Consider the following 19,116-nt stretch of genomic DNA (forward strand, 5'->3'; position numbering starts at 1 on the left):
TCAAAACAGTATACAGATCTGTAAATATAATAAAGTATAATTAACTCATAAAATTATGAGGAATAGAGTAACTGATTAACATTGAAAAACCACAAAATTAAAAACTACCTTTCTCTTACTTGGTGCATTCCAGATGTTTTAATAATAATAATAATAATAATAATAATAATAATAATAATAATAATAATAATAATAATAATAAAAAGTTGGAAGGGACCTTGGAAGTCCCTATACCATTTCAGATAAATGGCTGTCCAATCTCTTCTTAAAAACTTCCAGTGTTGGAGCATTCACTGCTTCTGGAGGCAGGTTGTTCCACTGGTTAATTGTTCTAACTGTCAGGAAGTTTTTCCTTAGTTCTAGGTTGCTTCTCTCCTTGATTAGTTTCCATCCGTTGCTTCTTGTCCTGCCTTCAGGTGCCTTAGAAAATAGCTTGACTCCCTCTTCTTTGTGGCAGCCCCTGAGATATTGGAAATACTGCTATCATGTCCCTCCTCGTCCTTCTCTTCATTAAACTAGACATACCCAATTCCAGCAGCCTTTCCTTATATGCTTTAGCCTCCAGTCCCCTAATCATCTTTGTTGCTCTTTTCTGCACTCTTTCTAGAGTCTCAACATCTTTTTTACATCGTGGTGACCAAAACTGGATGCAGTATTCCAAGTGTGGCCTTACCAAGGCATTGTAAAGCGGTATTAATATTTTACATGATCTTGATTCTATCCCTCTGTTAATGCAGGCCAGCACTGTGTTGGCCTTTTTGGCAGCTGCAGCACACTGCTGGCTCATATTTAAGTGATTGTCCACTTGGACTCTGAGATCCCTTTCACAGTTTTGTTATGGTTCCGGCTAATGAAACACTTCAAAGAACTTCCAGGCATAGTGTCGCCAGTTTACAACATGCTAAGATCTCACATTCTTTTCAAACGACCTGGGGTCCCGAACTCCATCCACTGCCTCTAGGCTTGAGAGGAGCTGGTAAAGATTCGGGGGGAGATCTCATTATGGAGAAAGAAAGACTGCCTGAGGCCAGCCTCGTGGCTGCAACAGTTTCCCCAGGGGGGGAGCGACAGCCGGCAAGCCGAGGGAGAGAGGAATTTGGCAGATTTCACAACTGAGAGCAAAAACTTCAAAAGCAGAATGGACAGATAACACAGTTGTGGGTGAGTCACTGGAAAGATTTCAAAAATCAGACATGAAAACCAGAAATAAATTCCTACAAAGTGAAACCTACAGCCCTTCCATTGCAGGTGTTCCTGCCAAGGACTCCAGCCCTGAAGAAAGAGAGAATCCCAGTCTGAGTCCTCTGCAGCAATGGGGAGATTGGGTTTCCCAGCAGGTGGCTGATCCATGTCCTCTGAACTTGCCACAGCTAATAGAGGCCTTGCAATGCCCTGGGGTGGTACAGAAGCCAGGAGATCAGCAGCTGGTGGGAGACCAGCCACAGCAAGGAGGTTGGCCATAGCCTCCAAACATGCAACCCCTGGGCAAAAATCTGCAGCCAGGATAGGGCCAACAGCAACTGGGGGCACCACGTCAACAGCAGAGAGCCCAGCAGCTGTTGGATCAGCCAGCAGGGTGGGGCCAACAGCAACTGAGGGCACCACAAGCGCGGAGACTAGACCAGCAACCAGGGTGGGACTAGCAGCAACAGCCCCAGTGGAGGCCACAGCAGCCTGTGTTCGCATCACCCTTCAATGCAACCTTCGATGGGGACCCAGAGAAGCTGATTTTTTTCTTCAACCAAGTGCGTTCTCACTTGAATTGCTGGGCTTATCTGTACCTGGAACCAGGGGCCATAGTCGATGTCATTGCGTCCAACCTAGAGGGAGAAGCATCTGAATGGCTGAACAATTTATATAGCGAGCAAGCCCCCAAATTGGAAGATCCCCACCTCTTTCTCTTAAGTCTGAAAGAACAATTTGAGGACCCATCCATTGGCCTCAAAGCAGCAGAACAAATTCACAAAATAAAACAAGCCGGGAGGCCTGCCCTGGAGGAAGTGTGAGAATTCCACAAGATAGCAGGTCGAATAGAGGGGTGGCCTGAGCAATCCCTCATCCATTACTTCATCGAGGGATTAGACGATCATCTCTCTCAGGCCTGCATTTATCGAGAAGTACCTGATCGGCTACAGGAGTGGTACCAGACAGCCGTGAAGCTAGATGTTAAGCTCTCTCACTATAAGAAGCCTCCCCCACATGAACCCGAGCAGCAACCAGAGCTACCTGGACAGAAATCACCCCCACGAAAGCCTTCAACTACTGCAAGAGCTGAGAGACCCAGGCCACCTACATTCAAGTGTTTCCGGTGTGGACAAGGAGGACATCGAGCAGCCACCTGTCCAGTCCCCTACCCCCGACTGCAGAACAGACCAGAACCAACAATGTGAAAGAAACCTGCTCAGCGTCTAACGAGAGAAAAATCCAACCGACTCACGCAGGAACCTGTCGCCCAGATTACACCCCCCACACAGGAGGACGCCGGGATTCCAGGTGGACCTGACCCTGCTCTACACTTTTTTGACAGCGACGATGAAAGAGAGAACGACCCAATGGTGAGTCGACAAATCCTGCCTTTTTCACTGGCCGCCAAACTTATAATCCCTAAGTCTGGGACACAAATGGACTTGAACATACTAATTGATTCGGGATGCACCTGCTGCATTATTAGTCTGGTGTTTGCCATGAAAATGGGCATACGGGCAAAACAGCTTTCCAAATTGGTGAGGTTTGAGCAAGCCGATGGCTCCCTGATGGGAGGGACAATTAACCGAGTCCTTATGCCTAGAAATAGGTGCACACTGGGAGTTTATTCTCTTCCTGGTGGCTCCAAAAATGACTGAGGCGGTGATCCTAGGACTAGCCTGGTTAGTCCGTTATGCCTGTGCCGACATTTTGTAACAATCACTGACTTTTAGGAAAATAAATGTCTGGAAGTTCTTTGAAGTGTTTCATTAGCCGGAACCATAACAGTTACTACTATTGAGCAAGGTACCCCCTATACTATACCTATACATTTGGTTTTTCTTGCCTAAATGTAGAACCTTACTTTTTTCACCATTGAATTTAATTTTGTTAGATAGCACCCAGTGTTCAAGTCTGTCCAGGTCCTCCTGTATCCTAAGCCTGTCTTCTGGAGTGTTGGCTATTCCTGCCAGCTTGGTGTCGTCTGCAAATTTGATGAATTCCCCATCTATCCCCTCGTCCAAATCATTGATAAAGATATTGAAGAGCACTGGGCATAGAAGAGAATGTAACCATTACATTATTCTTTATGGATTTGACTTGCATAACCACTCAAGATCAGTTTTAACTAGCTTTGATTCATTTTAGCAACCACCAATTGTACAAGAAAGAAATACATAAATTAAGACAAGTTAAAATTCATGAATGCAAATCACTTGGTGGGGAATGTAGTATAATTAAATGTACATTTTCCTCTTTGGCAAGCTAAACAGGAAATCAGCATTAAGGACACATTTATGGTGGATTTAGACTTCTGTTGCTCCTGTGATCTAGAACCACCAGTTTAAAAAATAGGCAAAAAGAGGTTCAAAAGGGGTTTAAAAAAATGGAAACTACTGTTTGCTGGTTGACATGCTACAAAGCTTCTTCTTTTATGCATATCCTTTGCAGTTCTACCTATATAATTGTTAAATCCAGAATCTGTGATTGCAAGAAAGGAAAGAATAAAGTAGTTAAATAACAGTAAGTTTAAAAATTGCAATTTTGTGATAAGGTCCTGTCAGCTTTATCACTGAGTCTCTCAGAAAGAACAGGCAAACTAGTGATCCAAGGCCTCTGAATTTGTACCTTCTATTGCATCTATAACTGAGAGGAAAACTATGTGCAGAGCTACTTCTACATGAGCAAGGAAAGAATAAGATAAGTACTTGCAACATACAATGTGTTTTGAGTAGTGGTATGTATGAGAATATTAGATTATGCGCAGAGGTGAGAACAGGAGATATAATAGCTTTGTTTGATAGTTACCCTGCCACTCAGTTCAATTCGGATAGATCTTTCTGGGTCACTAGGATCTAAAACAGTCTCTTTGTTTTTCCTAAGCGATGGGCAATCCCTACATAGGTCCATGTTTTAGTAATAGGGTTTTCTTTTTGATACACATAAGCCTAACTTTTGATCCCACCTTTACATTAGCCAAATCACAGTATTTATCTAAAACAAGACTACAAATTTAATAGTATTCAAACTAATTCCTATACTTCGAATACTATCTAAAAATAGTGGTGATACATAATTATTTTATATTTTTTAAATGTTTTATTTATATAGCCTTTATTGAGCATGAAATTATCCTATATACATACATTCTTGAAAACTACGCATTCTGATTAAGTCAACTGCTGAATCAGATTCAGAATTATATATATAAAATGTACAACAACCAACACTAATTAACTCTTGTAAATTAGGTGTACTTCTTATATGAATTAAAATATGGATATTTTTCATTTAGACTTTTGATTCATAAAACAATTCCTTGTTTTTAATAAGATTTTGGAAAAGTTAACCATAGTAGTTAATGGTAAGGGAACATGAGCTGACGAGTTGGAATAAAGTGCTGCCTGATATATATAAACATGTTCTTCAAGCTGTCTTTCAGTACATGAATAAAAGTTGGGTCTCATCCAAAATGGCAAACTGTTTTTTAAACTTCCTTTGTGTTGGATACATGCCTGCTATTTTTGGAATGCAGCTTTAATCAAAGGGTGAGGTCATTGTTCAGAATTTGTTCTGTCTTACAACTAGAACACAGTTCTCACATATACAAACATATTACAAAGTTCTTCCTCTTTTAGTGAAAAAGAAGTTGTATTTATGTATTTGGTAAAGTACTGACTAGATCCATTCTTGGAAATAACATAACCACTGATTAAGGTCAAAGTCAACAGGGGCAGCAGAAATAAATGATGTTAACAAGAGGAAACAGAAAGGATTAAGGTTTTGCCTTCAATCTGTCTTTTATTATTGTGTTGTTGTTTTTTGTAAAACATTGCTTCATTTAAATGTTGAACTGCATAATGGTTTCAGCGCATGTGTATTTTAAATAATTCAGATTTTATTTTGAACAATTTTAACCATCTTCGTTTTTCTACTGCTTTATTGCCCACATAGAGAATAGTAGGACTAACCTTTAACTACATAGAAAGAAGCAGATTTTTCCACCTTTCCTAAATACTGCATGGAGTGTAAAACTAAGCTGATTGAGAAATCTCCCAAACCAAGTGGAGTAAAGCTCTACTGAACCATGTGCTGTGGCCTGATTTTAGAGAAACCTTTTTTTCTCATCCTAGAATAATCTTCCAATGTAGCAGAGTGCCCCAGATCTTAAGAAAGAAGTAGTTACAGGTAGGCCAGAGGAGTGGAGAAGAAAGATCTATCTAGTTGGATAGGCTAAGGTTGGATCCAGCCTGAAAAAATAAGGGAAGGCATGCTGTATCCTGCTCAAACAATTACTGAATGGTGCTGTTTCTTTATCTTTTTTAACTGGTTGAGTGCAAATTTATTTTTTTTAAACCCAGACATATTGTATAATAGCAACTAAGATATGAAAAATAAGACATTATGTGAAATGTTCCCTCTTACATACCAGATTTCATCAATAACTTCTTTTTGGATTGGAAATGTTTAAAGCTGTATTTGCTTTGAACAGTGCATGAAATAAGTATTTTCTTCAATTAAATAGATAACAACTGTTTTAAATTGGTAATTTTGGCAAATTTAATTCTTTATTTTAAGTAGTTACTTTTATCACAAAAATATTATGCAATCCTGATCACCACCAGGACTCTAGTACTTGCAGATTATCATATAATAACTTAATATGAAAATGACGCATTATTTTATTTGAGAGTTATACAACACTTTTCTTCATTTTCCAAAGCTGTTTCCTAAAGAATAATTTGATGGGTTAGTCTAAATAATTTGATGGATTGGACAAGTCTAAGGGAAACAGTGAATTGGTATCTTTTTTGGATGCCTTTTGTCTTCCAATCAACACGCTTATGGAAGAAGATAGATAACCGTGTTCAGAAATCTAAATCCTTTTCTTATGAAATGCTTGAAAATAGTCTCAAGGATGTTTACTTGGGATGATGGTAGACTTTTTGTAAATAATTACTAGTTTAAGCCACAGACTAGTTATTGTTTACAAATGTACTTTCAGTGTACCAACTAGTATCCACGTAGTCTGTCCTTTGTATTTCATCCCTTCCAATAAATGCTTCATGTTGTAAGATAAAGTTAGAGATTTTGTTACATTTCTGATGTAATTCTTTTTTTTTATTGAGAATTTTTAAAAGTTTTTACAAATAACAAAAAAAGAACAATAACAAACAAAAAAAAACAAAACAACCCTCACCCAACCCCTCCCAAACCACCCCCTCCATCCCCCCTCCCGAGCTTCCCAGAGCTGAATATAGGCTTAATTAAAATATTAAAAAACCTAAACAAATTTTAACAACTTATAAAATAGTTAATAATAAAATATATATGACATAAACATTAAAAAGAAAAAATACTTAAAAAGAAAAAAAAGAAAAAAGAAAGAAAGAAGAAAAGAAATAGGAAAAAGAAAAAAAAGGAAAAAAGAGAAAACAATCTATAAAATATCAAAAATTATATACAAGTTATAAAAAAGCTAAATGATATTTTTTTATATCCAATTTATGTTGTATAAAATTTATCCATTTTTCCCATACAACAAAAAATTTCTCTTGCGATTGCTCCTTTAAAAAAGCCGAAATCTTTGCCATTTCCGCCAGATAAGAAACTTTAAAAAACCACTCTTGCAAGGTAGGCAAAGATTCCTTCTTCCAATATTGCCCTACTAACAGCCTTGCAGCTGTAATCAAATTTAACATCAATATAACCTCCTTAACAATTTCTGATGTAATTCTAACGTATGACAATTTTAGTTACCTTGGAAAGGGCAACAAGTGATGGAAAAAGCTGGGACATGAGAGATGCAGTTCAATAGCATCTGGAGTATCATAGGTTGACTATCACTACTATATATACTAACGCATTCATTTGTTTATGCTTGATGAAATCAAATTAAAAGAAATCTTTTATTTCTCATATTTTTCATTTACTATATTCAATTCAATCTTTATTATGGTCATGGACCAGCATAAGATTTACTACTTATGTATTGTTAAATATCTGTGAAATGTAATAAGAAATCCATACATTATTTTGCATTTTGTGTTCTTTGTACAGGAATGCATGCTTTGCGGAGAATATTTCATAAGAAAGAGAATCTCCTGGATGATGATGTGTCTGTATCTGTAATTATTAATCGCAGTGATTTTCTGCAGGCAATGAACGATGTCAGGCCCAGCGCCATGAGAGAGGTGACAATTGATGTACCCAAAGTAAGATTTCTCTATTAAATATTTTAAGATGACTATTTGGAAGTTGGAGAATAAGAAAAGACTCATGCTTAAAGGCAGTCATCTGATCACAGAAATAGCTTAAGCGATCTTCAAGTCTTTCCTTCTGCATATCTTGGGAATATATTGGAACTGTAACTCCTTTAATTCCTAGTTATACTGTCCGGATATTCTAGAGCTCAAGTTCCAACATAGCTGAAGGTCAAGAAGGGTTATCTAGGAAATCATGATAAAAAATAGTGAGAGGTCCACATGTATAGTCAGTATTAACCTTGCATATTTTCCAACATCATACATTTCTCACAAGGATGAAAATATAGCACATTGTTGTACTTTGATTTCATTCTCTGTTTTTGTGGAATGTGCAGGGATACACTATTTTAAGATAGGCATATGGATAGAATAGAAATACATCCAACATGGAGACAAAAACTACTCTTTCGGCAAAGTCTTTCAATCCATGATGAATGAATTTCATGAACATAGCTAAAGAAAAATATTTATTGTAGATAATAAGGTAGCCATGCAAATGATTGACCATTGCCAATAAGAGAGTGCAAATGACTGTTATACATGTGATAGTTTATATTTATGTTTTTTTCTTGTATTTTTCCCATGAATTAACAGCTTCTTCTTTCAGCATTTTGTGAACCTGAACTGAGCAGTTGTATTTATATAACTGTCTTCTTTAGCCTAAAAATGGTCTACACATTTATAGGACAATAAACTTGATAAAGATCTTCTGAAGAGATACTACATCAATATTATCAGAAATAAAGATTGATTACTGTATCCTATTTGGCACTGGTTGTGGTGTGTGTGTGTGCGTTCAATAAAAAGTGATCCGAAGAAAGTGTTAAAATAGATCTAATTAAGTACTAAACTCCTAGTAGCTGCTTGATAATGCAGTATTTATGCTCCTGAACACGGGAGCTATCAAAAATCAATGAATGAATTAATTAAAGTGACTCACTTTATAGGTATCCTGGTCAGACATAGGAGGGCTGGAAGATGTTAAACTGAAATTAAAGCAGGCTGTTGAATGGCCACTGAAGCATCCTGAATCTTTCATTCGAATGGGCATTCAGCCACCAAAAGGAGTACTGCTATATGGACCACCAGGATGTTCTAAAACCATGATTGCAAAGGCCTTGGCTCATGAAAGTGGTCTAAACTTCTTGGCAGTAAAGGTTAGTAATCACTGTGTTCTTAAGCATGATGTTATCAAATACCATAAAAACTCTCCTGTAGTATTCTTCAACTGTCAATCTTTCAGATATGTTGGGTGTACTGGATTGGCATTGCAATAATTACCTTAATTTCCTGTTTTATATACAGTATTTGTTTGTAATGTTTTATATTTTTGTTCTCAAGCTTTATGAATCTAGTCTGTACTGAAAGTCTAGGGAAGAATAGTACATTTGGAAGAAGAAAAGAAAGTTACGCTATTTGCTTAGTTAAATTTCTGGTTTATTCATACTGTAGTTATAATATGGAATAGTGCAATAGTTGAAAACATATCAAGGTAGTGCCACAGTAATTTGGTGGCAAAATAATTGAATTTTCATGGCATGATTTGTTTTACAAAATAAAAAGTTGGAATGATGGAAAGACTGGAAGTCAAGTGTTCCAATTTTTGCTCCCAAATTCTCCATGTTCCATAAAAATGGCCTGAGATAACATCTTTCAGGGCCTACTTTGGTTTTTTTTTATTAAATAATTTGGACTTCAAAGCCAATTAATCGAATTGATGTCAGCTTTGTTTCTTCTAGTTACATCATCAAATCACCAGATGGTTTCTTGTACCTTAATATGTTGTTGCTATTTTTATTTTCTTCCTAGCATTTTCATGCAAATACAGGTTCCACTTTTTTCAGATAAACTAAATATTGGTTGCAATAGGAATTGACTGAGCAGCTTATCACCAAAGCCTGACATTGTGGCTTGAGAAAGTGACTGGACTGGCCCAAAGTCACCCAGCTGGATTTCATGCCTAAGACTAGAACTCACAGTCTCCTGGTTTCTAGCCTGGTGCCTTAACTGGTTCTCATTTATATATTTAAAATATTGTAGAAGGGAAAAAGCTTTCCAAGAAGGTCTTCAAAATTAGAATCAAAACACAATCTAAAATCAAAAGCTGAATTGCCATTTTTTTTAAAAAAGGTGTCAGAATGTTTAATGCTTTTATACATGTTTATTATAAGAAAAAAGTAGCTTAGTTCAGAGTATAATCTTTAAAAAAAATGAGGTTAAATGAGATAGGATTGTTTTTTCTCCTAAATGACACAGTATATTTTGTGCTAACTCTAGCCACTAGTTTTTGTAAATAAAAACAATTTTGGTTATTTATTAATTTATTTCAATACTTTGTATGCCACTTATATACTAGACATTGGACTCTAGAGCAGAGGTCCCCAACCCCTGGGCCACAGACCAGCACCGGTTCATGGCCCGTTAGAAACTTGTCCGTACAAGCAAGTGAAGCTTCATCTGCACATGTGCAGGATCTAGGTAGCTTGCAAAGCCATGTTCTCCCTGGTCTGTGGAAATTTTTTTTCTGCAGAACTTGTCCCTGGTGGCCAAAAGGTTTGGACCACTGCTCTAGGGGGTAAAGGATGCATATACACACAAAAAAAACCCTTGAAGTTTTTCTACTGTGATTCTCTTCTTCCACTAAAGAATTCCAGTTGTATAGTTACCTTGAAATTTTGCTGAATGAGAAAGAGTTTGGCATTTTAGCTGCAGTGAGCAGTAGAAGAAAAAGCACAGAAAATAGTTACTGTTATGTCCTGAGCCTTGCAAGCGGGCTCGGGGCGTTGCAGGCAGTCCCGGGCAGGTGCAAGCTGCCCGGGACCAGACAGGCTGTCGCCAGTGCTTGTGCGCATGCACAAGTGCTGGCGCGCGAAAAGTAACACATTGACCCTGGAAAGTCCTATAAAAGGAGGCTGCGAGGTGTGGGCTTTTGCCGCCATATTCCAATGTAAGCTGAACTGAAGAATAAAGGTTTCCTGAGAACTACAACTGCTTCTCGTGTCTTACCATTTCGCGACGGACTCAACAGTTACATTAGTATTTTTTTGACATTTTCTGCAAGAATGCTTCTCCCAAAGTGGCTTGGTTGTACAGGTAGTCCTTGAGTTACAAATGTAATGGAGCCTGCCCATTCCATTCGTAACTCGAAAATTCGTGGGATTGAATCTCATATCTCAAACGAGATCACTTCCTGTTCGATAAGATGCATGCAGCTCGTTAAGTGCACATGAGGTATCACAGGGTGGGAAAGGCCATGGGGGGCATAGTGATGCAACAGGCCCCCAAGGCTTCCCCGACCCACTAAGATACCTCATGCTTCCCCCTCCACCAGACTCACTTACCTTTAAAAGATCTGTCTCCTCTCTGCTGCAGTCCTTGCTTTTTAGGGACAGGAGAGTCAGTGGAAGCTCCTGGGTGCTGTAATATCCTGCAAGTTCAGGCACCAATCCTCTTTGCAGAGAATAGGTGCCTGAACTCTCGTGCTGTTCGTGTGCCTCCTGCTCCTCCCCAACTCGGGGCTGTGGGAGGCTTCTGCGTGCCTCTGGAGGTTGGATCCAAGCCTCGGAGGCCTGCTCCAAGCCATTGCAGCCTAGAACGGAGACCAGGGGAGGCTTCGGCGTACCTCCAGAAGTCCGTTCTGGATGGCAAGGGTTTGGAGCAGGCCTCCGAAGCCTGGATCTGACCTCCAGAGGCATGCTGAAGCTCCTCTAACCTCCATTCCAGGCGCAATGGCTTTGAGCAGGCCTCCGAGGCCTGGATCCGACCTTCGGAGGCACGCAGAAGCCTCCCATGGCCTCTGTTCTGGGCAGCTTGGAGGAAGCCTCTGAAGCTCCGGGGACAATGGAGTCACTTCCTCCCCAGCACGGCGGGTGTGAGGGGCCTGGCCTTCTCCCTCAGTTGAAGGCTTTGGGCATGCCCTCAGGCAGAAAGGAGTTGGAGGCAGGAGCAGGAAACAGGCACCGCAAACACCTTTTGCAAAGAGAATGAAAGTTTCTAAGGTCTGTGATTTGGCACAACTTCAAGCACTTGCGCAAGATCGCGGACTCCAGAAACTTCCATTGTTGCAGCGAAAAGCATTTGCAAGCCGTCTCTCCTTTCCTCAAAGGGAAAGAAACCATGGCAGAGACGATTTTTGCAAGGTAAGTGAGTTGAGTGTGGCAGAAGGGAGTGGGAAGCAGTTGTGGGGAGGGGGTGGATGTTGCAGAGCCTCTGCAGTCATTCGTAAGGGCGAACAACTGCTCTGGTGCTGCAAGATTCGTGATTTGGGGACTTGCTCATAAGCATTAGGGGGCACTTGTTGCGTAATTTCAAATGGATGCTAAGTGAACCCTCGTAACTTGGGGATTACCTGTATCATGTATATTTTAAAAAACCTTTTGCAATATGTTGCTTCATGTGTCAGTTGTGTGGTTCTCAGAAGAGACATGTAAAATAATTAGTATTTCTAGAGGACTGTCAAGTGATTTTGAACTTTGTAGGTTTTAAGACAACTTTTAAAACTTAATTTATCACAAAGCACAAATTTATGCAGATGAGACAGAGAGACAGCAACTTGAAATGTATTTTTTATTTTTCAAGCATGTACAATTATGGTAAAGGCTTTGGTAGAAAATGTTCATCCTGTCTTTCTTTTCCTCTTAAATATGAGCCATTTCAGTTAGCTTTTCTTTTTCCAATTAGCAGTACTTTCAAAACATATTCTGTTGGCAGATTATTGATTTCACTTTGGTTTTGCTGACTTCCTGTATCCTTCTTAAAATATTTTGTGGTTTACTGCACTTGACATGGGCTTACGTTCTGGTTGTCATCTGGATCAATTACAACAAAATGCTTTCCAGTTTAAATTTGCCATTTCTTTGTATTTATTTCTTGGCTTCAGCAGTTAAAATAGATTAATGGTTTTGGGAAAACCTGTGTCTTGACTTTATGAATGATTATCATTACATTTCTGGAAGAAGATTGGTTAATGTTCTGAAAGGGTTTTTGGACTGTTCCTCATGAATTGCTTTTTATTAAATAAGAAACATGAAATTCATGAGATAAAATCTTTTTAGAAAAGCATCTCATAATTAACTTTATATAATCCTACAGAACTTTTAGGTCAATAAATATAACTCTTTGCTCAGTACAGAAACCCAAATTTGGGATCAAAATTTCTTTTGCTAAGCAATACAGTCATAAAGCACAAAATCATGTTACTACATCACTTAGTGACAACAATTCTGACAATCCCTATTGCTATTGTTAAGCAAGAATTGTATTATTAAGAGAGGATTTCCTTGTGATTTCCTGCCAGCTTCCATAAGCAAAGTCAACGGGCAGAACTTTTGAATTCTGGATAATTTGCAAGCAGGTCAGCCAGCAGGTGTGTATAATATGGTCTGGCATGAATGCAGCAGTTAAGGGATGGTGTATAAGCAAGTGCTATAGTATGAACGTTGACAGGCCAGAGATGGCTTCTGCTAGGTGTGGGAAGGTGTGCAAGCTGTCCTGTGCTCCTCAATCCCTCACTTTTGCTGTAGTCTTTTGTTTCTGATGAGGCAAGCCCATCTGCTGGCTGTATTCTTTCTTCCTGAGGCAATGCATGGACTTCCTGAGGCCTCAAAAAAAGACCTTGTGTGACTTTAGGAAAGCTATATGCAGCCTCAGAAAAAAAGTATTGTAACGCCAGCAGCTGGCTTGTGAAGCGCTCAGCTGGATGCACCTCATCAGCAGTGGGAGGAAGGAGATGGCAAAGGTCAGTTAGGAATGGCAGGAAGTGGCAGAGTACTGGACACCCAAAAGGGCAGATAAGGTGGGAGATAAACTGGTGTGGGAAAGTTGAAGTGCACTCTGCAGTCATAAATGTGGGTAGGTTGCCAAGTGCCTGAATTTTGATCATGTGACCTCAGGGTACTACAATGGCTGTAATTTCAAGGACCAGGCATAAATACCATTTGTTCAGCACATTGTAACTTCAAACAGTTGGTAAACAAATGATCCTTAAGTGAGGACTATCTATATCCATAATTGTGGATCCCTTGTCAATCTTTTAGGTATCTGAATACTGCTATTATATTGCCCCTGAATAAATTTTCTTAAGGTTACATATACTCAGTGCCTATAACTTTCCTTACAAAATTTCTTTCCATTTTCTCTGGATCTTTCTTAAACTATAGTGTATAGAACCATATGTACTATATTTCTTGAAGTAAGTATGGCCAAAGCAGGTAATGAAAGTAATAATATAAATGTTAATATAACTATCATTTCTCATGATTTGGAAGCTGTATTTCTATTGATGTACCCTAAAATACAGTTTCTCTTTTTGGGAGCCATGTGTTATTGCCGATTTTCAGCTTGCGGTCAACATAGTTCCAAGATTCTTTTCATATGTACTATTAACAAGCCAGGTCTTTTTCATTCTATACCTGTGTATTTTTCTTTATTCTAAGTGGAAAATCAGGATGTTATGTATTATTCTGGTTTGAGCCTCCCTCTATCAAAATCCTTTTACATTTTGATTTCCTTTTAGAAAGTTACTTAGATTAGTCTGACCAATTCATGCTTTTCATTTTGTAATTGGCATTGTTTTCAGTATGCATATTATTTAATTAATTGCCATTTGTTCTAGAATCTTCCTAAGAATTAATGTTGGTATGTATGTATGTGTGTATATATATATATATATATATATATATATATATATATATATATATATACACACTATCAAGGCTGCAAAAGAATAGTAATGTAGGGCAGGGCTTTTCAACCAGTGGTACGGGTACCACCTGTGGTACATTGGCACCTGGCAGGTGGTACGCGACCATCCTACAAAAGTGGTAGTGGGGGAGGGGAATGAGCTGAACTGGTGGCAGCACCGCACAAGCCTGAGTGAGAGATGGCTGGAGCTGCAGGGCTGTCAGGGCTCAGCAGAAGTGCCAGGATCAGCACCAGGTTCCAGCTGGAGCTGGGCACTGATCCTGGTGCTTCTGCTGAGCCCAGAAGAAGCACCGATCAGCTGGAATGTTGTAGCATCTCCAGGATCTTGTGATTTACATTCAGATGCTTGGCAACTGATTCATATTTATGACGGTCACAGTGTCCCAGGGTCATGTAAAATGACCAAAACCTGCTGCAACCACCCAGCAGATGGGGGGAATAAAAACCAAACACCCCCCATCCCCGCTGCCAATCCTCAACAGAAATGCTCACAATGGAAACCTCGGGCAGGAGGAAGAGCGCTGACAGGTGGGCAGACAGGTGTCTTGCTCAGCTGTGGCTTGGGGGCATTTTTTTCAGTGCCATTGTAACTTTGAACAGTCACTAAGTGAACTGTTGTAAGTCGAGGACTACCTGTACTTTATCACTTTTTTCCTTTTTTTTTTTTTTTTGGTCATCACGTTTTTGACAGCTTGCTAGGCGATGGGTGGTAGTCAGATATTGCCATATCCTAAAAGTGGTACAATGGGTGAAAAGGTTGAAAAGCCCTGATGTAGGGTATCACTTTAACTAACTAGTAGATCATATAAAAAAGAGAGAGGTATAATATTGCTTTCTCTTTTTTAACAATCACAAAGCCAAAGAGTACTAATTAATGTTTATAATATTACATCATTATATTACATACTGTGTTGACTGCAAAGGTGAATTTAGGGTGTAAAAAGATAGATAGATAGATAGATAGATAGATAGATAGATAGATAGATAGATAGATAGATAGATAGATAGATAGAAAAAGGCTTCAAGTGGTTTGTAGTAGATGGCAGGTTCTTCAAATATTTCAGTTCAGTGTATTATAGATAATATATGCCAACTTAAATTGAGTCCAGAAAATTAAGATTTAAGAATCAGTGGAAATTCAGTAAATCCAGACTAATAAATTGATTGATTGGGGAACAGCATGTGTTTTCAAACATTTTTATAATAAATAAAATACTTTCAAGTATTCTCTTCAAGCTGTTTTTTTTTAAACATTTAAAAGAAAGTATGATGTAACGGAAACATCCTTGAAAGTTTTTGATTTTTGTTTTCCATGCAGGGACCTGAATTGATGAACAAATATGTTGGAGAATCTGAACGTGCAGTCAGAGAGGTTAAGTATAATAAATTTAACAGTACAACAATTCATACTTACTTATAGAAGAGATAAACTAACCATGAGTTGCAAGACAAGAGAGAAGAGTATGCCTACTTTACACACACACACACACACACACACACACAGCATCCTCAAACAAATACAGGACAATATTACTTGTCAGAACCATTGCTGATCCTGCTCTGGAAATTACTATATTGACAGCTGAATCACTAGACATTTTAATCATCCAAAGTGATTCAGGATGTCAGACATTTTCTAGATAAAATGTTGATACTTTACAGCCAAGTGCTTTTACCAATTGCTAATCTGACAGATTTATCTACTGATATGAGAATGCTACCAATCAGACTTTATTGGATGGGTGAATGGGAAGTCTGTTAAGCCTCTGTAAGAACATAGTATACTTTTCATCAATTAATTTTTTTTTCATCATCCCAGTCCATGTTTTTTCTCTTAGATATTTAGGAAAGCCAGAGCTGTTTCACCGTCCATATTGTTTTTTGATGAACTAGATGCCTTGGCTGTAGAACGGGGGAGGTAAGATAAATTATTTATAAGAAACATATTTTATGGTTATATGAGACTTGCACTTCCATGTTCTATGGCTTTCTCTGCTTTTTATTTCTTCATGAAAGCAGTACAATTTATGAATAAGAAAATGGCTTTTTTTATTTGCTCTTGAAAGTAATAAGAAATTTATTGGTGTAGCAGTATCCTTTCCATTGACACATTTGCATTTTTTTTTCTTTTAAAAACAGCCATAGGGCACCTCCTAATTTTATTGTAGCAAGGATTTTGGGGGAGAGCCGTATTAAATGTTTTGTCTCATTCTGTTTAGTGGATCAAAATTGATATATCAAATTGGTTGTGGAGCTTCCGGTGTGAGGCGACGGCGATGGCGGCTAGCTTTTAGCCGTCCAGCTGGGGAAGTGTCAGAGCCGCGGAGCGCAGCGTGCATCAGCTGGCCCGCGGCTCGGAAATCCCTTCCCGGGCAAAGGGAAGGGACAGAGAGTGCAGGGATAGAGGTAGAACCCCTGAACCCCCTCTGGATTTGTTTCTAGAGGGGGTGAAAGGAGTGTTCCCTCGGAGCTCCTGCTGATCTCCGCCTCCCAGCTGTTTTTGCTTCCTAGGAAGCAAAAGAAACCGCCGCTTCTATCTCCGTGTTTATAGCCTTCTGGTGAGTAATTTTTAAACGGACGGAGCAGTTTAAAGGATTTTTTGTTATAATTTAGGTGTTTAAATTTTTTTATTTTTTGATTTCTACTATTATTCCTCCTTTTTTTTTTGTTATATTAGTGAAAGGATTTAAGATGGCGCTTTGAAAGTGTCGGAGTTTTTTTTTCCTTTCTCTTTTGTTTTACTTTCCCTTTTTAAGGATTGGTTTTTGCCTTTACTTTTGCTTTTGGCTTAGGATTTTTTCTTTTGAATTGTTTGCTCTTTTATTTTTTATTTTTTGGATTAACTCTGGACTTTCAAGGACTATACTTTGTCTCTTTTTAAAAAAAATTTTTCTTTTTTTTTTTTTCCCTCCTCCCTTCCTGGCTGGAGGGGAAAGGGAAGTGACAATTGTGCTTTTTAAAATGGCTTCAAAGAGGCAGCAGCCTTCCTCAATATCTAAGGTTATTTCTTCTCCTATAACTTCCACTGCACAGTTACAACAACAATCTAAACATGCACCACCGGCTCAGCCACCACCCTCCCCTCCTCTATCTGGACTTTCAGCACAAGAGGTTAGAGGCATAATGGGAGAGATTGTAGTTCAAATGAGAGAGGAAATGAATCAATTTGTCTCACAGATTAAATCAGAAATTAAATCTGATCTCAAAGAAGAGATAACGGGGATAAAGACTAAATTGCAAGAAAACAATAATGAATTACGACAAGATATACTGGCAGCTGTTTCAGGTTTGGCTACTGTGGTGGTTAAGCTCGATGCAAGGCTTGAGGAAGTGGAAGACAAAGTTGACTCTTTGGATGACAAAATTCAAGATGTGGAAAGGAAGGTGGACTCCTCACAAGAAGATATTTTGATGTTTCAGTACAGACAAATGGAGTATGCCCTGAGGATCAGAGGCCTCAAGGAAGATGTGAATCAAGATTTGGTGGAGGTGGTCCTTACTGATCTGGCGCTGGCCTTGGATATGGATAAAGGAGAATTACAGAGAGAAGTGGAAAAAATTTATAGGCTCAATTCCTGGATTGCTAAGCAGAAGAACTTGCCTAGAGATGTGGTGATTTATTTTACAAAGAAGTCCCTGCGGAATGAGATTATACAAGCTTTTTACAATAAAAGATTTCAGATTGCTGCCCAAGATGTTATCATTTTAAAGGAAATCCCATCCAAAATTTTAAGAAGCAGGAAAGACTTTGCTTTTTTAACTAATGAGCTTAAAGCTAGATCGATGCCATTTAGATGGGAAATTCCGATGGGTATTGTTTTGAGCCATGCTGGGACACGCTACAGATTGAACACAGTTGATAAAGCTAGAGACTTTTATACTTCGGTCCTGGGTGCAGGCTCAACCTCATCTGGTCGGAAATCTCTGAGTGGCAAGGAAGTTGAGCAGCAATCTGAGGCATTAGATTTGGTTTCCGCTGGGATGATAGAAGCTGTAAAGCAACGCCAGACGGAGGTTAAAGAGCAGAGGATGACCCGTGCAGCCTATAAGCGTAAAGAGAAGGAGCAACGTAAAAAAGAGCCTAAAGAGAGTTCTCCTGGAAGTGCATCACCGCCGGTGGGAGGAGCAAGACCCAAGAGTTATGCAACACACGCAGCTTTTTCAGAGTTTGATGGTGTCTTCTCCAGGCTGCGTGCCAAGGGAGATGGCAAAGTTTTTGACCTGGAATGTTAATGGATTGAATTCTCCTCAGAAACGCAAAAAAATCTTTTATTATTTGAAGCAACATACTAATGATGTTATTTGCTTACAGGAAACTCATATTTTACTTAAAGATCAGAAATATTTAGTTAATGCTCGTTTGGGATCTCATTTTATATCTTCTGCTCCTGGGAAGAAAGGGGGAGTTGTTATATATGTTAAACAAAACCTACCAGCTTGTCTGGTAGAATCAGATCCCCAGGGGAGATATGTGATGATTGAACTTGGTATTTATGGTAAGAAAATACTTATAGTTGGACTTTACGCTCCAAATCAACAACAGGAACAATTTTATAAGCAGTTACATCAAAAAATAACATTGTTTGATTATAGATCAGTGGTATTAATGGGTGATTGGAATGGTGTCTTAGATACACAAAGGGACAAGAAAGGTTCCTCTCCTTTTCTCAAACAAGCAAGGCTACCTAAAGCCTTTTTTGATATGAAAGAAGACTGGGAATTAAGGGATTATTGGCGGGAACGTAACCAAGAGGAGAGAGACTTTACTTTTTTTTCTGATAGACACCAATCTTTTTCAAGAATTGACTTTTTCTTGATTACCACGGACTTGTATAATAAAGTAAAGAATGTAAAGATTTTTCCTAGATCACTGACGGATCATAGTCCAGTTTGGATGGAGCTGATTCAAGAGAAAGAGGAAAGAAGATCCTGGAGAGTTAATGAAAATTTGTTTAGACAAGAG

The 19,116-nt window shown here is 38.7% G+C and overlaps 1 protein-coding gene across 4 annotated transcripts in view; it reads left to right on the forward strand.

The window, feature by feature from the left end:
* Nucleotides 1–19,116, forward strand: part of SPATA5 (spermatogenesis associated 5) — a 152,957-nt gene that overhangs the window by 16,876 nt on the left and 116,965 nt on the right. For all 4 annotated transcript variants that reach the window (XM_039320181.1, XM_039320182.1, XM_039320179.1 and 1 more), the window contains exons 10-13: nt 7,246–7,400; nt 8,399–8,608; nt 15,472–15,525; nt 15,992–16,071. In XM_039320181.1, coding sequence (XP_039176115.1) covers nt 7,246–7,400; nt 8,399–8,608; nt 15,472–15,525; nt 15,992–16,071 — 499 coding nt within the window. The remainder of the gene's footprint in view (nt 1–7,245; nt 7,401–8,398; nt 8,609–15,471; nt 15,526–15,991; nt 16,072–19,116) is intronic.

Source organism: Crotalus tigris, unplaced genomic scaffold, assembly GCF_016545835.1.
Source record: "Crotalus tigris isolate CLP2741 ecotype Arizona unplaced genomic scaffold, ASM1654583v1 scf7180000023625.2024221, whole genome shotgun sequence".
Taxonomy (NCBI): domain Eukaryota; kingdom Metazoa; phylum Chordata; class Lepidosauria; order Squamata; family Viperidae; genus Crotalus; species Crotalus tigris.